Source organism: Ctenopharyngodon idella, chromosome 20 (assembly GCF_019924925.1).
Source record: "Ctenopharyngodon idella isolate HZGC_01 chromosome 20, HZGC01, whole genome shotgun sequence".
Taxonomy (NCBI): Eukaryota; Metazoa; Chordata; class Actinopteri; order Cypriniformes; family Xenocyprididae; genus Ctenopharyngodon; species Ctenopharyngodon idella.
Genome location: NC_067239.1, coordinates 5,922,303 through 5,943,293, shown reverse-complemented (window position 1 = coordinate 5,943,293; position 20,991 = coordinate 5,922,303). Strand labels below are relative to the sequence as shown.

At 37.8% G+C, this 20,991-nt stretch overlaps 1 protein-coding gene across 3 annotated transcripts; it reads right to left on the bottom strand.

The window, feature by feature from the left end:
• On the bottom strand, window positions 1–20,601 carry zyg11 (zyg-11 family member, cell cycle regulator). Of its 3 annotated transcripts, none has more exons than XM_051874407.1 (16): window positions 20,245–20,601; window positions 18,258–18,484; window positions 15,574–16,088; window positions 13,373–13,618; window positions 13,150–13,290; window positions 12,873–13,049; window positions 10,561–10,625; window positions 8,202–8,322; window positions 7,423–7,473; window positions 7,157–7,318; window positions 7,007–7,054; window positions 5,069–5,266; window positions 4,926–4,978; window positions 3,387–3,484; window positions 3,119–3,298; window positions 1–1,739 (listed from the first exon to the last, which is right to left on the bottom strand). In XM_051874407.1, exons 2-16 carry the CDS (start codon window positions 18,385–18,387, stop codon window positions 1,723–1,725), a joined length of 2,202 nt encoding a protein of 733 aa, XP_051730367.1. In that variant the 5' UTR covers window positions 18,388–18,484; window positions 20,245–20,601; the 3' UTR covers window positions 1–1,722. The 3 variants fall into 3 exon arrangements, with proteins under 3 accessions (XP_051730367.1, XP_051730365.1, XP_051730366.1); XM_051874405.1 differs by having other exon boundaries at window positions 18,258–18,423; XM_051874406.1 differs by having other exon boundaries at window positions 8,223–8,322; window positions 18,258–18,423; window positions 20,245–20,600.
• Window positions 20,602–20,991: the final 390 nt, after the last annotated feature.

Sequence of the window (20,991 nt, the reverse complement as noted above, 5' to 3'; positions counted from 1 at the left end):
CAGAAGGGTTTTACATTCTTTATTCCCCAAACATAATTTTGCATAAACGGGAATCTGAGCGGCAGTATGACACTGTAGCTTCCTCTGGTTTTTCTGCTCAATCACACTCTGCACGAGGAAGATAACTGCAGTACAGCACAGAACCAAAATCCACATACATGATGAGAGTCTCCACGCTCGGCCCGTAGAGTTCAGTGAACCCGGAGGTCATTTGGTCCATTTATATAGTGGCAGATTAAACTGAACGTCAAATAATTGTTAATGTCGAAACTTAATCCAAAAACGGGCATTTCAGTTGTATAAACCTGGCCAAAGTTGCCAAACGCTTTACAAAATTAGAATTCCAGTCCAAATTATAACAAGGACTTATATTTCATGCAATTTGCAAGAACAGCTGCATGACACAACAAGATTTTCTGGAACAAAGCATAGTTGTTGGAGTATCTCATCATTATTCATGGCCCAGTTACAAACAGAAAACCAAATCCATGCTGCAAAAAGAAGCATACACATCCAGGGAAATGAAACATTGATATACAAAAAAAGCTTCTTTAGTTCATTGAAAGAAAATGGAGTATCTTTTTTTACTTGCAACTTCAGACAGGACAAGTTTAACCTGCTGTTTAAAAGCTTAATTGGTGTTCAATTAAATCAAACTTAAGTCTGTATGTATGTTTAGCAAGAAGGCAAATCCAATTACATTTGGCAAATCAACTTTGCTCCATGATCAGAACAAATATTCCCCAAGTTCTTCCTCTTGCCTTTTTTTTTTTTTTCCATTTTTACAAGGTGCCATTTATCGGTATCCATTTTTTTATGTCTACCGTCACAGTCCATTGCTTGATTTCTCCAAATGGTTTACGAGGCAACAGTCCATTTATTGACGAGTTCCTGCTCCGCCTCGACATATCTGTGCAATAAAGAGAGTCTGAAGGCAAAAGCTTTGATTTTATTCATCTCCGCCTGTTCTGTTGATCATTTCAGCTTCTGTGGAATCTTCGGCTTGGGTGTTCAGTCCATTTTATACCAAACTCGAATCTGAATCGTAATACTTTGCGTGCAATATGACACATGGACCATCATAAACATTGTCATCTGCCACAGTTGATATACTGTGTATAAAAATATATTTCATCCCTAAAGCTCTCATGCTGTTGAATGCATCGACAAGTGGTTATCTCACAGACTTTTTTCCTCACTCACACGCAATTTTAACATTCCACACTGAATTTCACCAAACTTATTAAATATGTTAATGTATTTCTACGTAACCCAACTGTATCCGAGTATATTATTGCATTTTATGCCCAATAGGACAGAAATCTGTCACATAAATGAAATTTCCTATGGAGTTGCATCCAAATCTGAGTATGCATACATAGCATTCTGATGCACATGCTCTTGGTACACGTGGACATGCACACACACACACACACACACACACACATACATAATCATGTTTTAACAAACACACACTCTCTGAGCTGCTACCCGTCTAAATAAACATCATCAGATCACGGAGACTTATTTCAAATAAATAACGGATTCCGTCGTGTGCAAACATATGCAAAGTAACTCATCCACACGTTCCTCTTAGCAGAAAGAACAGCAGAGTATCGTTGTCATACGGATGGGCACGAGTGAACACATACACATACAAAAAAAAGCTTCCAGTTTTTTTGCGGCGTCCTATCAGGAGACCACGAACCAAAAATAATTGTGTCATGGAATGTTTTTCTCTGGAAAACAAAGAAATTTGGAATGAAAACTCGTGTTAGATGTAAAAAAATATTTAAACTTCAGAAATGAAATTTTGAAAGTTCACCCAAAAATGAAAATTCTGTCATCAATTTCTCACCCTCATGTTGTCCCAAACACGCAAAACTTTTGTTCATCTTCACATCACAAATGAAGATCTTTTTGATGAAATCAGAGATTTCTGTCACTCACAGATCACACTTTTTTCTTTTTTTTTTTTTTACACATATAAACATTGATTAGCGAATGAACAGAGTACTCAAATTTGGTAAACGGAAGCTCAAGTATGAGCCAATGAGGTTCATTCTCACGTCACGTCAGCATGTTTGAGCTTCTGCAAGAACCAATGAGGTTGATGACTGACAAGACCATGGCAGAGGATTTGTTGCGCAACAGAGCCTTAGTGTCTGATAAATGTCTTATCTTGTAGATTGCACGCTCAGCACCGCCACTCCCTATACACCGAGTATGTGCGATCACGAATTCGAAAGCGAAAGTAAAACGCGAGCTCCCCGATTGGCAAATTAGGCTACATACAATAGCCTGTCTCCCAATATCAAACCTATCTTAGGCTGGGCTGTGTAGTTGTAACCACCTCTTAGCTCTGGTCTCTGTTTTGGTCACTGTTTGCACTTTGAATATTAAGAGAGTACTTTGATTATGGTTGTACTTATTGTTTGCACTTAAGACTAAGAAAAACTTATTAATTTTTGTTATTTATACTGTTTTTATTTCTATGTTCAATTTGTGGAAAGGAGTTCAATTAGGAGGTCACACAGCCTCAATCAGAAGTTCTGGAAGCTCATAAATCATGTACAGTAAGGTCTGAGGAGACTCATGTAAAATCATACAGGAGAGAAGCCAGACAGTTGAGTTCGTGGCAAAACCTTTTACAGTGCTTGAGTATTGTTGTCTTTTACTGCATATGATAATTCATACTCAGAAAGTAGAACTGAAATGACATTCATTAAGATGATTTGTTAAAACATTTAAAAATGCACCTGCAGACTATTTTTCCAGTCATGAATTTTGTTACTGAGGATTTCTTAAAAATATTGTCTCTTTCTCGTGAACCCAATCGGTCTCGTCTCGTGAGCGAAGTGTCTCGTTACACCACTAATTTTTTATGATCTCTATGAACGTTTGAAGCACCAGAGTTTTGGGTGAATAGACTTTCAATGGAGGGAAAGAAATGTCTCAGATTTCATTAAATCTTCATTTGTGTTTTGAAGATGAACAAAAGTCATAATTGATGACAAAATTTTCATTCTTGGGCGAACTGTCCCTTTAAATTCTTTCAAATTTAAAAGGAACAGTTCTGCGTTCCAAAAACCACTTTCTTTTGTCTGTGGACACGTACCTGTATGTGTGTGTATTTTGGGCGGCCCTGCGTATCCTGTGCGTGCTCTGTGGCGATGTAAACTGTCTAGGATGCTTTCAGCCAATCGCCGCACATCGCTGTGGGTTTTGGGATGTGACCTCACGGCCTCTAGCTGTTGCAGTCCTCCCTCCTCCAGTAACATGCTGCAGTACCGCCCCGCTGCATTCACCAAGGCAGAATGGGAAAATAGAATTAACACAAAATGTCTCTCGGCTCAGAAGCGTTGGGTTTATGGTGCTGATCTCACCATTTTTGCTGCAGACGTGCTGCATGGCCCATGCGGCCCACAGCTGAACTCCTGGGGTCTGGAAGCACTCCAGTAAAGGGAAGAAAGGGTTGAACGACCTGAAAAAGACACACCAAACACGTTATCTCATTATAATACTAGAGATCATAATCTTTATAATGCATAAATGGCACTAGGTAAACATCCCAGGCTTGACATCAGTGTTGTTATTGTTAACTAAATGTATTAAAAGTTGTTTTAATTAACTGAATTGATAAAACTTTAACAATTTAATAATTCATTCAAAATGTAACCATAAAAGCGCCCTATGAAATGCATTTTATTTATTCAGAAATTCTGTGCTGTCTAAATTTTTCTGCATTGTGTTTTATGAGTGAATACAGTTTTATCAAAAAAAGTAATCAAAAATACATAAAACTATTTTTTATAACTACTTTTTAAATTTTTTTTTTTTTTTTTTTTTAATGTAATAAAATGAAATGTGAACAATATCTTTAATTTTTCTGTGAGTGCTTTATAATCCTTAAGGTTTTATATTTCTTTAAAAAAAATATATTGTTTTAACTCTTTTCCCACCAGCGTTTTTTTAAGAAAGTTGCCAGCCACGGCCAGCATTTTTGATAATTTTCAGAAAAATGTCTTGGCCCCCAGAATATTTTGTTGTATGAATATCAGAACATGCAATATATCAAAAGAAAGAAAAGAACCTCTGGTTAATTTATTATATATATATATATATATTATATATATAATGTGTATGAGAGAGAAATTATAGATTATATATATATAGAAATTAGTTCTCGGGGAACTATCCTACCATGTGTGTGTGTGTAATATATATATATATATTACACACACACACACACACGGTAGGATAGTTCCCCGAGAACTAATTTCTCCCCCGGGCCATGTTCCTGGTTGCATTTGCACCGGGAATAGGAACTCTGAAGCAGCCGACAGCAGCGTCTTTAAGTGCGGCATTTGCAAACGCTAAAAACCAGTGGAGGATGCCGTGATCGGAGCTGTGTTTGTTGTGTGTTGTGGGTTTCATGATAACAGAGATGGAATGTAAATGCATAATTTACCATACTGAAAGAGCAAAAAGTGACGAAGAGAGATAAGAGACGAAATCTCCTACGACAACTTTCAGTATTACATATCATCGAGGCGGAGAAAAGAACACAACCCTGCAGACAACAGGTAAATGCCGTTATCGCCGTTTTCCATGTTCGTGAAGTAAATATGTTTACACGGCTTTTTAAAAATGCCGGGTACCGGTGTTTAAAATGCGTTTGAACAATCAATGAACACTCACGTCACTGATAGTTCCTATAGTGCTGGTTTAGACCCTACTCTGAAATAGGAGCTAATTTAGTTTCCCCAAAAGGAGTTCTTACAACTAAAATCATTTCTAGTTCCTGCCAAAATCTGGGTATTTCAGCCAATAGTTCTAGGAACTATGAAAAGGTTCCTCCAGTGCGAAAGCCCCTCATGGTTCACATTCAGTGAAGAATATTTTATTGTGGTGTTATTTCTCACCTGTACGCAACCATCTCACATTCCGGCGTTGGCCACTTCAGAATTGCTGAATGCTGCGAGAGAGACATAATTATTAAGCCATTTACTCAGGCTTCTGGTGTAATACCCCAGCAATTTTTACTTCTATTTGCACAAGCACACACCAGTTGTTCCAGCAATGTTGTCCTGAGCGACAGATCGAGGGTCCACACCTTCTCGCCCCGTGAGGTGAGATGGGCCAAGATGCCTGCAGCGAAATAACTGACCTCCACCTCTGGACTTTGCAGCAGAGAGCGGATATGATCCAGAAAACTCTGAACCATCAGCTCACCATGCAACTCCCCCACCTCAGCGATATTATTCTGAAGAGAAAATCGAAACAAACACACAAAACATTCAGATCTAGACAAGAGAGACAAAGTACAATAGCACAGGGGAACTCGGCTACAAAAATAACACTGAATGCAAAGTGAAATAGCCTCATTATACTTTCTAACTAAGAGAAACTATTAGCATAATCCCTCAGCAGGGCTTCCTCTGACACGAGAAGGCGTTTTATCAGTGCTGCCCACAGCTCCAGAATCACTCACCTCAATTCAATTTCTCCAGAGCACTGGAATGTATTTTCCTCTCCAGTGCATATACAGCACAGAATTATTATTATAGGCTTGATATAAAAAAATCTTATATTTGATATGCCGTGATATGTTTCATATGCTACTAAAAATTATATAAATATATACACCGATCAGGCATAACATTATGACCACTGACAGGTGAAGAGAATAACACTGATTATCTCTTCGGCACCTGTTAGTGGGTGGGATATATTAGGCAGCAAGTGAACATTTTGTCCTCAAAGCTAATGTGTTAGAAGCAGAAAAAAAAAAATGGGCAAGCATAAGGATTTGAGTGAGTTTGACAAGGGCCAAATTGTGATGGATAGACGACTGGGTCAGAGCATCTCCAAAACTGCAGCTCTCGTGGGGTGTTCCCCATCGCTGTTTGTTGCATATGGGGCTGCATAGCCGCAGACCAGTCAGGGTGCCCATGCTGACCCCTGTCCACTGCCGAAAGCGCCAACAGTGGGCACGTGAGCATCAGAACTGGACCACGGAGCAATGGAAGAAGGTGGCCTGGTCTGATGAATCACGTTTTCTTTTACATCACGTGGATGGCTGGGTGCGTGTGCGTTGCATACCTGGGGAACACATGGCACCAGAATACACTATGGGAAGAAGGCAAGTCTGCGGAGGCAGTGTGATGCTTTGGGCAATGTTCTGCTGGGAAACCTTGGGTCCTGCCATCCATGTGGATGTTACTTTGACACGTACCACCTACCTAAACATTGTTGCAGACCATGTACACCCTTTCATGGAAACAGTATTCCCTGGTGGCTGTGGCCTCTTTCAGCAGGATAATGCGCCCTGACACAAAGCAAAAATGGCTCAGGAATGGTTTGAGGAGCACAACAACAAGTTTAAGGTGTTGACTTGGCCTCCAAATTCCCCAGATCTCAATCCAATCGAGCATCTGTGGGATGTGCTGAACAAACAAGTCCGATCCATGGAGGCTCCACCTCACAACTTAAAGGATCTGCTGCTAACATCTTGGTGCCAGATACCACAGCACACCTTCAGGGGTCTAGTGGAGTCCATGCCTCGACGGGTCAAGGCTGTTTTGGCAGCAAAATGGGGACCAACACAATATTAGGAAGGTGGTCATAATGTTATGCCTGATTGGTGTATATACTGTATATAGCCATACACACACACACACACACACACACACACACACACACACACACACACACACTATATATTTACAAACTTTTGTTAGATGATCGATTTGACGGCACTATATAAATGTTTTGTACCAATGTCTTTACTGTCAATTTTGATCAATTTCATACCTCCTTACTAAATAAATAAAAGAAATCTTACTGACCTCAAACTTTTAAACAGTAGTGTGTGTATGCAATTTACAATTTATATTTGATTAAAAACAAACAAACACAAAAAAAAAAAAAAAAAAAAAAACGTTTTTGAATCCCAAATTTTCTATGTGAACTTATGAACCCCACTGTATTCACTGTTTCTTACCAGTAAACCCAAGACCTTCTGTTGAATAGACGACTCTGATGGAAAGGACTGGAAAAAGACACATTTTGAAAATTAGAACTTCCAGTCAAGTTAACAAATTACAGTTATGTTCTTCCAAAAATTGTATAAAAAGGTTTGAAAAGTGTTTACCTCGAGTACTTTGATGAAGAGCTCTAGTCCCTGGTTCTCTATGAAGTGTCTGCAGGTGGTAGGAGATTCATCCGTGAGGTTCCACAAAGCACTGAGTGTGAACTTCAACGTGGCGTCGACGGTACCCTGACATGTCTTCTGCCGCACAATGTGCAGGAGTTGCTATGATGTGAAGAGTGTGAGAGAGAGAGATAAGTATACTCTATTCTTCCTATTCAAGGGTTACAAGTGCTAACTGTTAAATCTAAAAAACAAACAAATCATACCTTAACAATAAAAAGCTCGGCTCCCAATTGTGCAGTTTGCTCAGTGGACAACTATTTAAGAAACACACACAAAGAGTAAACTTAAAGACGAAAATCCTTCATTTTCATAATTAATTTCTTTGTTCTGCTAAACACAAAAGAATATTTTGAAGAATATACGTAACCAAACAGTTGACGGACCCCACTGACTTCCACAGTTTGGAAAAAAATAAATAAATACTATGGAAGTCAATGGGGTCCATCAACTGTTTGGTTTCTGACATTCTTCAAAATATCTTCTTTTGTGTTCAGCAGAAGAAAGAAATTCATACAGGTTTGGAACAACATGAGAGTGAATAAATGATGACAGAATTTTTATATTTGGGTGAACTATCCCTTTAATGATCGTCTAACCTCTCTGCATGTGAAATGCACTGCGTAACAACAGTATTAAAAAGGAATTGTTATGTCAATGCAGGGTGATCATATGGCAATACATTCGTGGTTTCGACGTCATCATTTTCTAAATAACATCATTTTCTTTTTCGCAGACGGTTTTCAATTAAAAATGGTGTAAACATTAAAAAAACTTTTAATTAAAAAAAATAAAATAATCCAACATTCAGCCCTTGAGAGCAGCTCCTCCGCAGACATCAGTGTCCTGACATGACACAGGCACAATCTGCACGTCACGTCTGTCATACTGCATTTCACGATGTATCACTGCGATAGAATGTTCTGAATCTTTTCTGGGAGCCTCCCATGTCACGTTTTCTCTCTACGGTTAAACCTGTTCTCACCCGCAGACTGTCGCTGCTCACCTTGGCAGCGAGGATGGAGATAATAGCTACGGCCATCCTCTGCATGTTCTGATCCTCGTGGTTACACAGCCACTGCATCACCAGCTTGGCAGCTTCAAACCTGAAAAACAAACGTCATAATTGACCCAGATAGACTGGTATGACATTTAAGAGTCTGTCAACAAAACAACACAACACAACCAGTTTGGACACACTTGACTGAAAGTAGGTATCTCATAATCTCAAAAAAAAAAAAAAAAAAAAAAACTTTCCATATAAAATATTTTGCATGAATTAATTTTAGAAACAAGTACTAAGAATGAGAATGTGTATCAAAACTTTTAGTATATTAACAGAGCTGTTGAATTATACATTCATAAAATTCATTAAAAGTGCTATTAAAAATTTAGCCAAAGAATCCTAAAACACACACACTGTGTATATTTATTTTTTATATATATATATATATATATATAACACACATATATGTAATTTTATATATACAGTGGGTACGGAAAGTATTCAGACCCCCTTAAATTTTTCACTCTTTGTTATATTGCAGCCATTTGCTAAAATCATTTAAGTTTTTTTTCCTCATTAATGTACACACAGCACCCCATATTGACAGAAAAACACAGAATTGTTGACATTTTTGCAGATTTATTAAAAAAGAAAAACTGAAATATCACATGGTCCTTAGTATTCAGACCCTTTGCTGTGACACTCATATATTTAACTCAGGTGCTGTCCATTTCTTCTGATCATCCTTGAGATGGTTCTACACCTTCATTTGAGTCCAGCTGTGTTTGATTATACTGATTGGACTTGATTAGGAAAGCCACACATCTGTCTATATAAGACCTTACAGCTCACAGTGCATGTCAGAGCAAATGAGAATCATGAGGTCAAAGGAACTGCCTGAAGAGCTCAGAGACAGAATTGTGGCAAGGCACAGATCTGGCCAAGGTTACAAAAAAAATTCTGCTGCACTTAAGGTTCCTAAGAGCACAGTGGCCTCCATAATCCTTAAATGGAAGACGTTTGGGACGACCAGAACCCTTCCTAGAGCTGGCTGTCCGGCCAAACTGAGCTATCGGGGGAGAAGAGCCTTGGTGAGAGAGGTAAAGAAGAACCCAAAGATCACTGTGGCTGAGCTCCAGAGATGCAGTCGGGAGATGGGAGAAAGTTGTAGAAAGTCAACCATTACTGCAGCCCTCCACCAGTCGGGGCTTTATGGCAGAGTGGCCCGACGGAAGCCTCTCCTCAGTGCAAGACACATGAAAGCCTGCATGGAGTTTGCTAAGATGGTGAGAAATAAGATTCTCTGGTCTGATGAGACCAAGATAGAACTTTTTGGCCTTAATTCTAAGCGGTATGTGTGGAGAAAACCAGGCACTGCTCATCACCTGTCCAATACAGTCCCAACAGTGAAGCATGGTGGTGGCAGCATCATGCTGTGGGGGTGTTTTTCAGCTGCAGGGACAGGACGACTGGTTGCATTTGAGGGAAAGATGAATGCGGCCAAGTACAGGGATATCCTGGACGAAAACCTTCTCCAGAGTGCTCAGGACCTCAGACTGGACCGAAGGTTTACCTTCCAACAAGACAATGACCCTAAGCACACAGCTAAAATAACGAAGGAGTGGCTTCACAACAACTCCGTGACTGTTCTTGAATGGCCCAGCCAGAGCCCTGACTTAAACCCAACTGAGCATCTCTGGAGAGACCTAAAAATAGCTGTCCACCAACGTTTACCATCCAACCTGACAGAACTGGAGAGGATCTGCAAGGAGGAATGGCAGAGGATCCCCAAATCCAGGTGTGAAAAACTTGCTGCATCTTTCCCAAAAAGACTCATGGCTGTAATAAATCTAAATACTGAGCAAAGGGTCTGAATACTTAGGACCATGTGATATTTCAGTTTTTCTTTTTTAATAAATCTGCAAAAATGTCAACAATTCTGTGTTTTTCTGTCAATATGGGGTGCTGTGTGTACATTAATGAAGAAAAAAAAATGAACTTAAATGATTTTAGCAAATGGCTGCAATATAACAAAGAGTAAAAAATTTAAGGGGGTCTGAATACTTTCCGTACCCACTGTGTGTGTGTGTATATATATATATATATATATATACACATATTGTATTACATATTGTTACATTATTAACATACAATTACATATTGTAATAATATTTCATAATATTACTGTTTTTTTTTAGAAAATAAACGCAGCCTTGGTGAGCAGAAAAGCCATATTGCAATTTCAATTTTAATTCAATTTTCTGAGCAACCATACCGTTTTACAAAAGGGTTTATGTGAAAATGTATTTGAGCTGGATTGTTGATCACACACATGTACCTGTTGAAGGGAACCTCCTGCAAGATTCGATCACTGCACAGAGACAGCAGGCAGTTCTTCTGCAGCTGTACAGAAGCAAAAACAGAACCGCTGTTAAAGGGAAATCATAATTGGCACATGACAAGAGCTCTTTCGAGTCTTGTCCTCTTTCTCAAAAAGTTCTTTTGTATCATCATCATGAGGAACTAAAATGTTGTGTTAAAATTAAAATGATGTTCTTGCCTTGTTGTGTGAAAAAGTCACTTCCTGTAGAAGTGTTGACACAATCACGCAAGAGAAAAGTGACTTGACTACATAATACATTCATCATATCATTCAATCTAATTTATAAATCCACTATCAAATAAGGCTGGACAATAAATATTGAATAATCAAAATAAATTAGTAATGATTTTGCTTGTGATATAAAATTAAGCAACACCGTGAATATCACAGTTATTTTAATGCACTTTTAATTGATCCATTTAATTTTCCTAAATACAGTCATTTGATGGAGTTATACTTCAATGTTACTTTAGTATTATTTATATACTATTATAGCATTTAGTAGTAATAAGAAATAAGCTTTCATTTCTAGATTTTCAGTTTATTTTTATTTAAGTTTAAGTTTTAGTAATTTAGTTTTTTTTTTTTTGTAATTTTTATTAGTTTATATATATTAAGTAATTTTAGTTTTATAATTGTAGTACTTTTCATTTAACTAATTATTGCATTTCTATTTTATTTTTACTTCAAGTTTAAGTTTTTCCATGTAATATTTATATATTTTATGTCAGCTTTATTTCAGTTAAAGCTGCAGTCTGTAGCTTTTTTTGGTTAAAAATTATCCAAAATCAATTTTTGACAAAGTACAAAACCAGCCAGTGTTCAAAACTATCTCCTTACCTTCCTTACCTACCCGATTCACAACGGTAAGCTTGTTATAATGTTTTCTAATTCGAGTGGTACTGGTAGGTTTATGCAGGAAATTCGAGCATGCCGCCATTCGTCTTTGCGTCATTATGTCATGTCTGTTTACATAAAGAACAAGTCCCAGCTAGTAGGCTATATGTGAGAATGCTGCAGGCGGTGGATCATTTATAGCCTTTTTTCACAGCAGCTGCAATAATTAAACGTTTCATTCTGATGGCAGATTGTATGATGACAGAGATTAGACTGAGCTAAGCGATCGTTAGATTTAATCACCATTGGTAGTGCGATTTATTGTAATGTTTTTTTTTTCTCAGTTGGTCAGAACAACACATTCTCCTCAAAGCATTAGATTCATCCGCGCCGAGGAGCCGTGCTGATGCATAATCCACGTAAAGATGATAATTCCGCAAATAACTGCAATTGCGACAAAAAGACAAATCTTACAGACTGCAGCTTTAACGAAAAGGATTTTTAATAGTTTGTTAACAATAACAACACTGGTTTGCGTTGGTCAGTTCAAACTATCCTTTCAATGAACCAATATAGCTATACAAGGTCTCATTTGTTAACAATAGTTAATGCATTAATTAACATGAACTGATGATGAACTATATATTTTTACAGCATTTATTAACCTTTGATACTGTTAGTTAATAAAAATGTTCATGTTAGTTCACACTGGATTAACTCATTTGTTAACACTTTACAATAAGGTTTCATTAGTTAACATTAACTACTTTAACATGAACTAAGAATGAACAATACTTCTACAGCATTAATCTCTGTTAATGTTAATTTCAATGCTTAATACATTATTAAAATCAAAAGTTGTATTTGTTAACATTAGTTAATGCACTGTGAACTAACATGAACAAACAATGAACAGCTGGATTTTTAACTAACATTAACAAAGATTAATAAATAGTTAGTAATAGTTAGTAATAAATAGGTAGTAATACATTAATGTTAACAAATGAGACCTTATTGTAAAGAGTTACTAAAATGTTTAATGTATATATTGATACTTGGTAATAAAGAAGAGTATTTGTATTTTATACTCCATATGAATATAATAATATGGTAACACTTTACAATAAGGTTTCAAGGTTAAGATTTGTGAAGTGTTAACATTAACAAAGATTAATAAATAGAAGTATTGTTTACTCTCAGTTCATGTTAACTAATGAACTAATGAAGTTAACTAATGAAACCTTACTGTAAAGTGTTACCAACATTTTGAATGTACTTGTCAAAAAGTTTGTTAAAATTATCATTCTAATTTTGTTTTTAAATCCCGATTTTAAATTCTCTCACAGCAAATACACTGAATTTTGTCAATGCCATTGACAGACTTTCTATACCACACTTTACACCTGATGATTCAGTATTGTTTTAGGTACCTGTTGGTGGTTGGGGAAGGTCTTCATGGCTTCGAGCAGCAGCTGCGTGACGCTCCCCAGAAGCCGCACTGGGATTCCAAAGGCCAGTTCCTGTTTGGTGAGGTTGAACACGCACGCACTGGCTGCCAGCTGCACATTCAATGTGGCTGGATGATTCTTCATCCCCAACGCTACCAACTGCAGATGGACAACAAAAGAAAAGGGCCAAGAGACATGAGTGTTGATGTGGAAAATGCAGAAAACTTTGATTCATCTCAGTCTCTGTGAGTGCGCGTACCTTCAGGATGTCAGGTCGTGGTTTCTCGATGGCATGAGTGAGGCTGAAGAGGTGGAAGAGAGCCTCTCTAACAAAGCCCTCTCTCTCACTGTACCTTCTCAATGCCTCACAGATTTGGGTCTCATTGGCTTCCCCAGTCACCTGCAAAAAACAAACAGAAAAACACTTACAACACTTACAATCTCCACTTTAAATTATCCTGCTGTTGTGCGCGAGCACCTACCTTTAAGCTGCCCTCTCCAGACAGGAAGTCAGAGAATCCAGCATCAGTGGCCAGCAGACCAACGAAGGTCATGCCCGGTCTCGCCTCCACGAAAGCCTTGACCGCTGTATCAGTCACCTGCTTGCGGCCAGACACGTCCAGAGACACCAGCTGAGGGAGGATGCCAGGAGTCTCCAGCAGCTGCCGCGCCACGTCCGACGTGAACTGCTTATCGTCGGAGATATCAAGGTGCTGTAAACCCTCCAGCTGGAGAAACACAAAAATAATGTGCATTAGTTGTATATACAATCATATAGAGTATCATCACATAGAAGCAAAACCACTTACTAGCTACAAATTAGCATGATGATCATGTTTTTGTCCTATCAATATATTCAAAAATACATTATAGTCTGTTAACTGTCAGTGGCCCAGTAGCAGGACACTTGGCACACTTGGTGTCCGAAAACCTTTTATGCGTTTTGGATGTTCATTTACATGACAACGGTGTTTTAAGGGCCTAACAGCGCAATCTTTTGAAAACGGGTTTCAAATTGCAAGTTTTTGAAAATAATACCGCTATTGTGAAAACGGTGATGTTATGTGTATGTGTATTACATGTTCAGTCTATAGGCACGTACTGTTTCTTTACAAAGTCACATCGCCAACAACTGGCCTGGCAGCAGAATACAACATTTTGAATAATTTTCGCAGATCTGTGTGAATGACGGTCGATGAACGCTGTTGTCTGTACGCGAAAAACGCAATGAAATTTTAAACATACCCTAATTCGCCACTTCTTCCCTCAAGATTTTCCTATGGGTTTTTATAATGGGTTTTTTCAGTTTATGAATAAAATAAGGACTGTGGTAAACATAACTTAACGACACTTAGACGTTTTGTTTGTACGAGGTAAACCGCACACACTCACACTCCAAACGCTCTTATCTAGTTAATTATTAGAAACATACTTAAAAAAAAAAACAAAATTAAACAGCTTCAAAATTCATGTTTTCTATATGGATGTGTGTAATTTACACTGTAGAGCAAAACGTAAAAGTATCATTAACTTATGTTTACCACATAAATTGAAAAACCTCACTATAAAAACCCATAGGAAAATCTTGAGGGAGCCAGTGGAGAATTAGTCTTTCGGATTTTCAAGTCATCCTTGCACCACTCTAAGTAATCATCATAAATTAGGTATCATTTGAAACCCCAAACACTTCAAATTCATCCTGTGAAAACCATCGTGAAATTGGACATTGCATTACCATGGAAACTGTACTTAACTCTTTTAGCGGGGTAATTTTTGTGATAACTTCAAATTTGCAACAACTTGGTTTCTAGCAATTTTAGAATCCAAATGACTTGGTAAAACATATTTTGTATATAATAAATAATGTTTAGTTCAGTACTTTGCTTTACAGTAAACAAACGTCTACAACATTTTTACTTTCATTTTGAAGTGGGTTTTTTTTTTTCTCCACTTTGAAGTGCTACTTCTGCAGTAATCTAATGGGTTAAATAATTCACTATAATTCATTTTACAGTTGTACTATAAAATTCAACTTTTTATTAAGTACAATTTTACAGTACAATAGTATTGCATTTGTCTTATTTTGTTTAATACTTTTACTATGTAATAATCACAATAATAGTGATAAACATGTAAATATTAGTCATATTGAATGGGTCAAAAACTGGGAATGTGGCCTATGATAACTTAAGTGGAAAGTTCTTTAAACTGTTGACTTTAAGGTTTCTGGTAAGAGTTGGTTCTTGTTTGAGACCTTTGCCAAAATGTTCAGCCCTAAAAGGATGGTTTACACTCAAAGTCTTCAGAGTAAAAAGTAATTTTTTAGCTTTTTAAATAATTTTACTCTCTATTCATAATTATGCACTCGGACACCACCTCAATTGTTCTACTATGATTCATTCTTTCCAAATTGAGTCATTCAAGACATCTGGTGAAAATTCCTTGCTGCATTTTTTCATATCGCAATATACACTACAGAAAAACAAAATATCGCAATGACACTTTTTTTCTAATATATTGCAGCCCTAAACCCTGCAGACCTGACGAATGAGTGTCAAGGTCAATAAGTTTCACAAAATATCAGATAATTGGCCCCTTTTAAAATCCCAAAGCAAGGTAGTTCAGGTTGTAAAATGTCATGTGGTGCAACTCCCCAAAAACGTAATATTTAATAATAGCTGACCTGACTGAGCACAGCTAGCAGCTGAGCGGTGGTCATCTCCAGCCTCTTGAGCTGGTGCATGGTGAGGTAGCGTAGCCTGCTTCTCAACCCCAGGAGCGGGGTCAGGTTCGTCACTGAGGTGTTGGAGATATCCAAACTCTCCAGGCGAGGCAGTGCACACACGTCCACCAAGCCAGAGTCGTAAAAGTCGACGTTGGACACGCTGAGTGCCCGCAAACCCTGCATGGCGCTGAAACAGCGACGGCTGGGCTCCTCCAGAGAAGACATGGTAAGGCCGTTCAGGACGAGCCGCTGCAGGCTCTCCTGCAGGGTTTTATTGGACGAGAGACCTCGAAGGATGTCGGCAATGGTGAGGTCAGCGTTGACCCGTGATGCGTCAAGCTCCACGAGGCGGTGAGGGCAGAGGGCCCTCTGGAAGGCCTCGGCGGAGATTCGGGCTGTGCGGATGCAGGCGTGACGCAAGCGGAACTGCTGGCAGCTTCGGAAGATTCCCACCGTGTTGTCATTCAACATGCCTGTAAGAGAATCCATTATGTTCAGCATTTCCAATACAAGATCCAATCATTTCATTACACTCACTATGAGGAGGCCTGTTTCACCCACAAGTTGTTCTAAACCTGCATGAAGGTCTTTCTTTTATTTTGAATAATGTGGGTAACCCTAATAGTGTTGTCACGATACTGGAATTTCCAACTTCGATATGATACCTTAAAAAAAAAAAAAACTGATATTCGATACCACAAGGAAAAGTGCTATATATACCGCCATACAGATAATTTGTTATCATCTCATAATTTTTTGATAATTTTGTTGTAATAAGTTACAGACAGCACAGGGAGGCTTTATTTATCTACATTTACAAAAAAAGGACAAAACAGTCAGTAATAAAATAAGAACAAAAACAAATTGCAAATGAAAGCACAAATAAATACAACAGAATAAAGAGACAAATGAAATAAATATAGCTTTAAGTTTTTCAGGTGGGTATTAAAACAGTAGTATTCAGGTAAATACTACAGAAATGAAAATAAATCAAATATAAAATAACACTGGATAGTTTTCATTGTAAAAATTAAATACAGAATAATGCTTACAATTAAAGTTACAAAAGTTATTCAGTCAAGAGCAGCGAGTGATTTTCTCTGTGTCTTTTGTTCTTTGATTAACATGATAGACAGCAGCAGGAATATTAGGCTGCTGTCACTTTAAGAGCTTATGCACAAATCCAATATACCGTTACACAACATGCCTTTTCTATCAACTATTTACGTTCCAAAACTAACTGTATTTAACTGAATACTTGGGCATTTTAGCCTCGTTTCCACCGAAATTACCCAGAACAATTTGTCCCAGGAACTTTTTTCCCCCCAGACAACACAGTTGCTGTCTGTGTTTCCATTAGAGTTGTCAAAAGTACAGACTTCGGTACCAAGTCAACACTAAAAATTTTTAAAATGTGACGCTTTGAGCGCTGTTGAGCGGTTTCATAAACACCTATGATTGGCCATCGTGTTCACGCGCTCATCGGATATGTCTGTGATTGGCTTCAATGATCAACGCTTCAAAAACATTGTAAATAGACATCCATGACGGTCTTCACTGAGCGCTTACACAGATACACACGGGAGCGTCTGAAAGCAGGGGTCTATCGTGGACCGGTCTGCTGATAGATGCCTGCTTTCAAACACTCCCGCTTTCAAAACACTTTCAAATTCAAATGCTCCTGTGCGTTGATCATTGTAGCCAATCACAGACATCGCGTGAACACAGACAGCGCGTGAACACAGACAGCGCGTGAACACAGACAGCGCGTGAACACAGACAGCGCGTGAACACAGACAGCGCGTGAACACAGACAGCGCGTGAACACAGACAGCGCGTGAACACAGTGGCCAATCAGAGGTATTTACGAATCTACTGACAGTGCTAGTCAAAGCATTTGTCAGTTGCGTCTTGTTCCGTGTTCAAGTCTTTTCAATGTAAAAGTCTTCAAGTTCCTGCAGTGGAAAAGGGGCTTTTGAGAAAATTTTGTATGTATTTGACCGTTTAAGTGCAATAAGCCACAAAGAAGAAGCCAATTTGGTACTCGCGAGCTGTTTGAGAAGCGGCTTTATGAGAGTGCCACTTACTGTATATAGATCAGTGGTGTGCTTACTTTTGGTGCCAGTGTAAAACCTGCGGGAATGACTAAATTTATGCGCAATGCAAGCACTATTCAATCGGAGTGAATGAGATGAGTGAGTTAGAGGAGGCGGGTGTGTGTCAATTCACCGTCGGAGAGAAAAGAGAGTGAGAACACGCAGCTGGTATCGGTGTATTGATACTGAAGAAAAGGAATATTGGAACCGTTTCAGATATTTCAGTATCAAAATATTAATACTTTTGACAACACTATTCCATAGTAAAAAAAATAAAAATAAATACTATGGAAGTCAATGGGGATCAGCAACTGTTTGGTTACCCACATTCTTCAAAATATCATTGTTTGTGTTCAGCAGAAGAAATCACTTCATACAGATTTAGAACAACTTGAGGGTGAGTAAATAATGACAGAACTTTCATTCTTGGGTGAACTATCCCTTTAAAATTCTACATGAAACAATAGTTATGCATTTTGTGTTCTACAGGAATGTCATTCTTAATTTGTGAAACATTCCTCGACACAGAGGATGGCTCCTACTCACCCTCAGTGGCCATCTTGCAGAGCAGTTGGTCGGCCAGTTCCTGCGGGAAGACGAGCGGCTCACGGAAGGAGAGAGAGCCGTCATCACGCATCTCACAGAAGAGCTCCAGCCTGGAGCTCACCAGAGTCATGCACAGATCAGTCAGAGACGGCGGGGACGCCTCGTCCTACAACAACAAAATGACTCCGAGCTCAGCATACTGGATTGATAAGTTTTGTTTCACTGCTCTAGGTATGAAATAAAACCATATTAGAACTTTTGGTAACACTTCAGTATGGGGAACACATGTTCACTATTAACTACGACTTTTGCCTCAATAAACTCTTAATTTACTGCTTATTAATATTTAGTAAGGTAGCAGTAGCGTTTAAGTGTAGTTATGGGGTAGGATTTAGGGATGTAGAATATGGTCATGCAGAATAAGGCATTAGTGTGTTTTATAAGTACTATTATAAAACAGTTAGTTCCTGTGCTTGATTCTGATTGGTCAATAGCTGTGTTTTATTCACGATAAAACATGGCTATGACCGCTTCACCCAACGGTTCTGTGTATCACTACACAACACCCTTAGCAACCACTCTTAGCAACATAAACTGTATGTTCTCAATTGATATTGTTCATTGAAGCTTACTGTATTATGTAGAAGAGTATTGTGAGAAAGAGATTATTACCGGCATTCATATTTAGCATTTTCCTTCAGGTCAGTCCTATGTTCATAATAAAAAATCTGTTTAAATGTCCGATGTATTATCTTGTCCTTTTAACAGTTAAGGAGTTTTCCCGTGACTGACAGCGCTAGTCAAAGCATTTGTCAGTTGCGTCTGGTTCCGTGTTCAATTCAGTCTTTTCAATGTAAAAGTCTTCACTACTGACTGACACACTCACAAAGACAGTCTTTGCCTCCATCTAATGGCGTAATAATGTAACTTCTGTTGCTGTTCACTGTCAGGGACTATTTTTTCCAGCGAAAGGAAGGCTTTTAGTGAAACTTTACTTCATGAAAGTTGCATTGATACATATTTTTGGCTTTAATATTGTGTGGTAACCATTTTATAAAAGCAATAAGGTACTCGAGGCTAGTGCTGTATCGTGAATAAGTCAGATATTTAATATTTTTGTCAAATATTTAATATTTAATATTTTTGTCAAATATACACATGCATGTGTGTGTGTTTATTTATATATACATAATAAATAGACACAGTACACACATATTACGTAAACAAACTTTTATTTTGGATCCGATTAATCGCGATTAATTGTTTGACAGCACTAATTAAAACGAGTCTGGGAGTGCTAGAGAAAAAAAGTGTAAAAAAAAAAAAAAGTAAAAATAAATAAATAAAAAAAGGATCATCTTAAAATAAGATAGATAAATAAATAAATGCATAATTAAAACTTGGATTAAAATAAGTACAAAATTGGATTAACATGATACAAATAAGATTCAAATAAATAAAACAAAAAATAAAAATGTAATACATTTAACAGTACACTACTATAGTGAGTAGGACAAAACTTAACGTACATTAATAGATTCTGTTTAGTTTCAAAATAATATTTTAAATTAGTATATTATACATTACATAAATTTTAGTTAGTATAAATTGGGTCTTTGTACATTGAAAATATATAGATGCCTTTTAAGTTTTAAGATTATATGCGGTGGTCTGTGGCATATAAAAAATCATGGATCATAGATCACCACCTCTTGTAGGTTTGAACCTATACATTTTTGGCACCTACAACCTTATCAGGCCACTAAAGAACCAAGAAAACATCAACCTCTATGTACATGTATCTCTTTGACAGTCAATCATCCCTATTACAACAAAATTTATGACCACCAAAATGTTACTACACACCTCAGAGTTGAAAAACCAGCATGATCTACAGTACTTTAGGATGATTAACATGAGGCAGATATGAATCATCTGGTGAACTACACGCTTGCTACATATAGTAGTGTGACATCTAAAGCCTTACCATGGTGTCAAAAAGATGGATCATGACGGCCTCAAAATACAAGAAACAGCCGTCTTCTGCGGATAAGGGCAGGTGGGTTGAGGTGTAGATCAAACACAATCCGATTAAAATGCTCTTAGCTTCTTAGCTTGTTAGCCTCCAAACATCTGTCTTCAAATATTTGCAGATCCTACTTGTTGGTATTTAAAAGTATCGTTATACGGGCTGCTATAAATCCAGGGTAGCTTGTGTTCCTTGTTTGCATTGTTCTCTTGGAGATGGATGTCTTCTGGTGGTCAGCCTCGTACGTGCTCCAATCACTACGTGCTGTCAGGCATTTTGACGGGTTTTTATATCGGGAGGAAACGGCAGCGACGTCTTGACAAGTAAACAAGGTCGTCACACGGGAAACGGATCTGCATCAGAGGGGGCGGGGCCTGGGGAACATCAACTTTAAATGTGTATTTGCTTTTAGTACAAAAATATAGGAACGACTAGAGTATTTAGCCTACATAACAGTATTTTTAACAATAATTTCTGTAAGCTAATCACAATAATAAACTTATAAATAAGCCTTTTCCCCAGAAAGACCAAGAATCTTTAGGAGTTTTTTTAATTGAATTTTAGTTCATCCAGTAAGATCGTCTTTGCTTTTTTAAAGGACTCGTTTGATATCCTTACGATTTGATCCAAAATATTACAGTTATTAGATATTCAGTTATTATTCCTTTGTTATTTTTGACAAAGCAAATCTGTAGTAAATAGCCT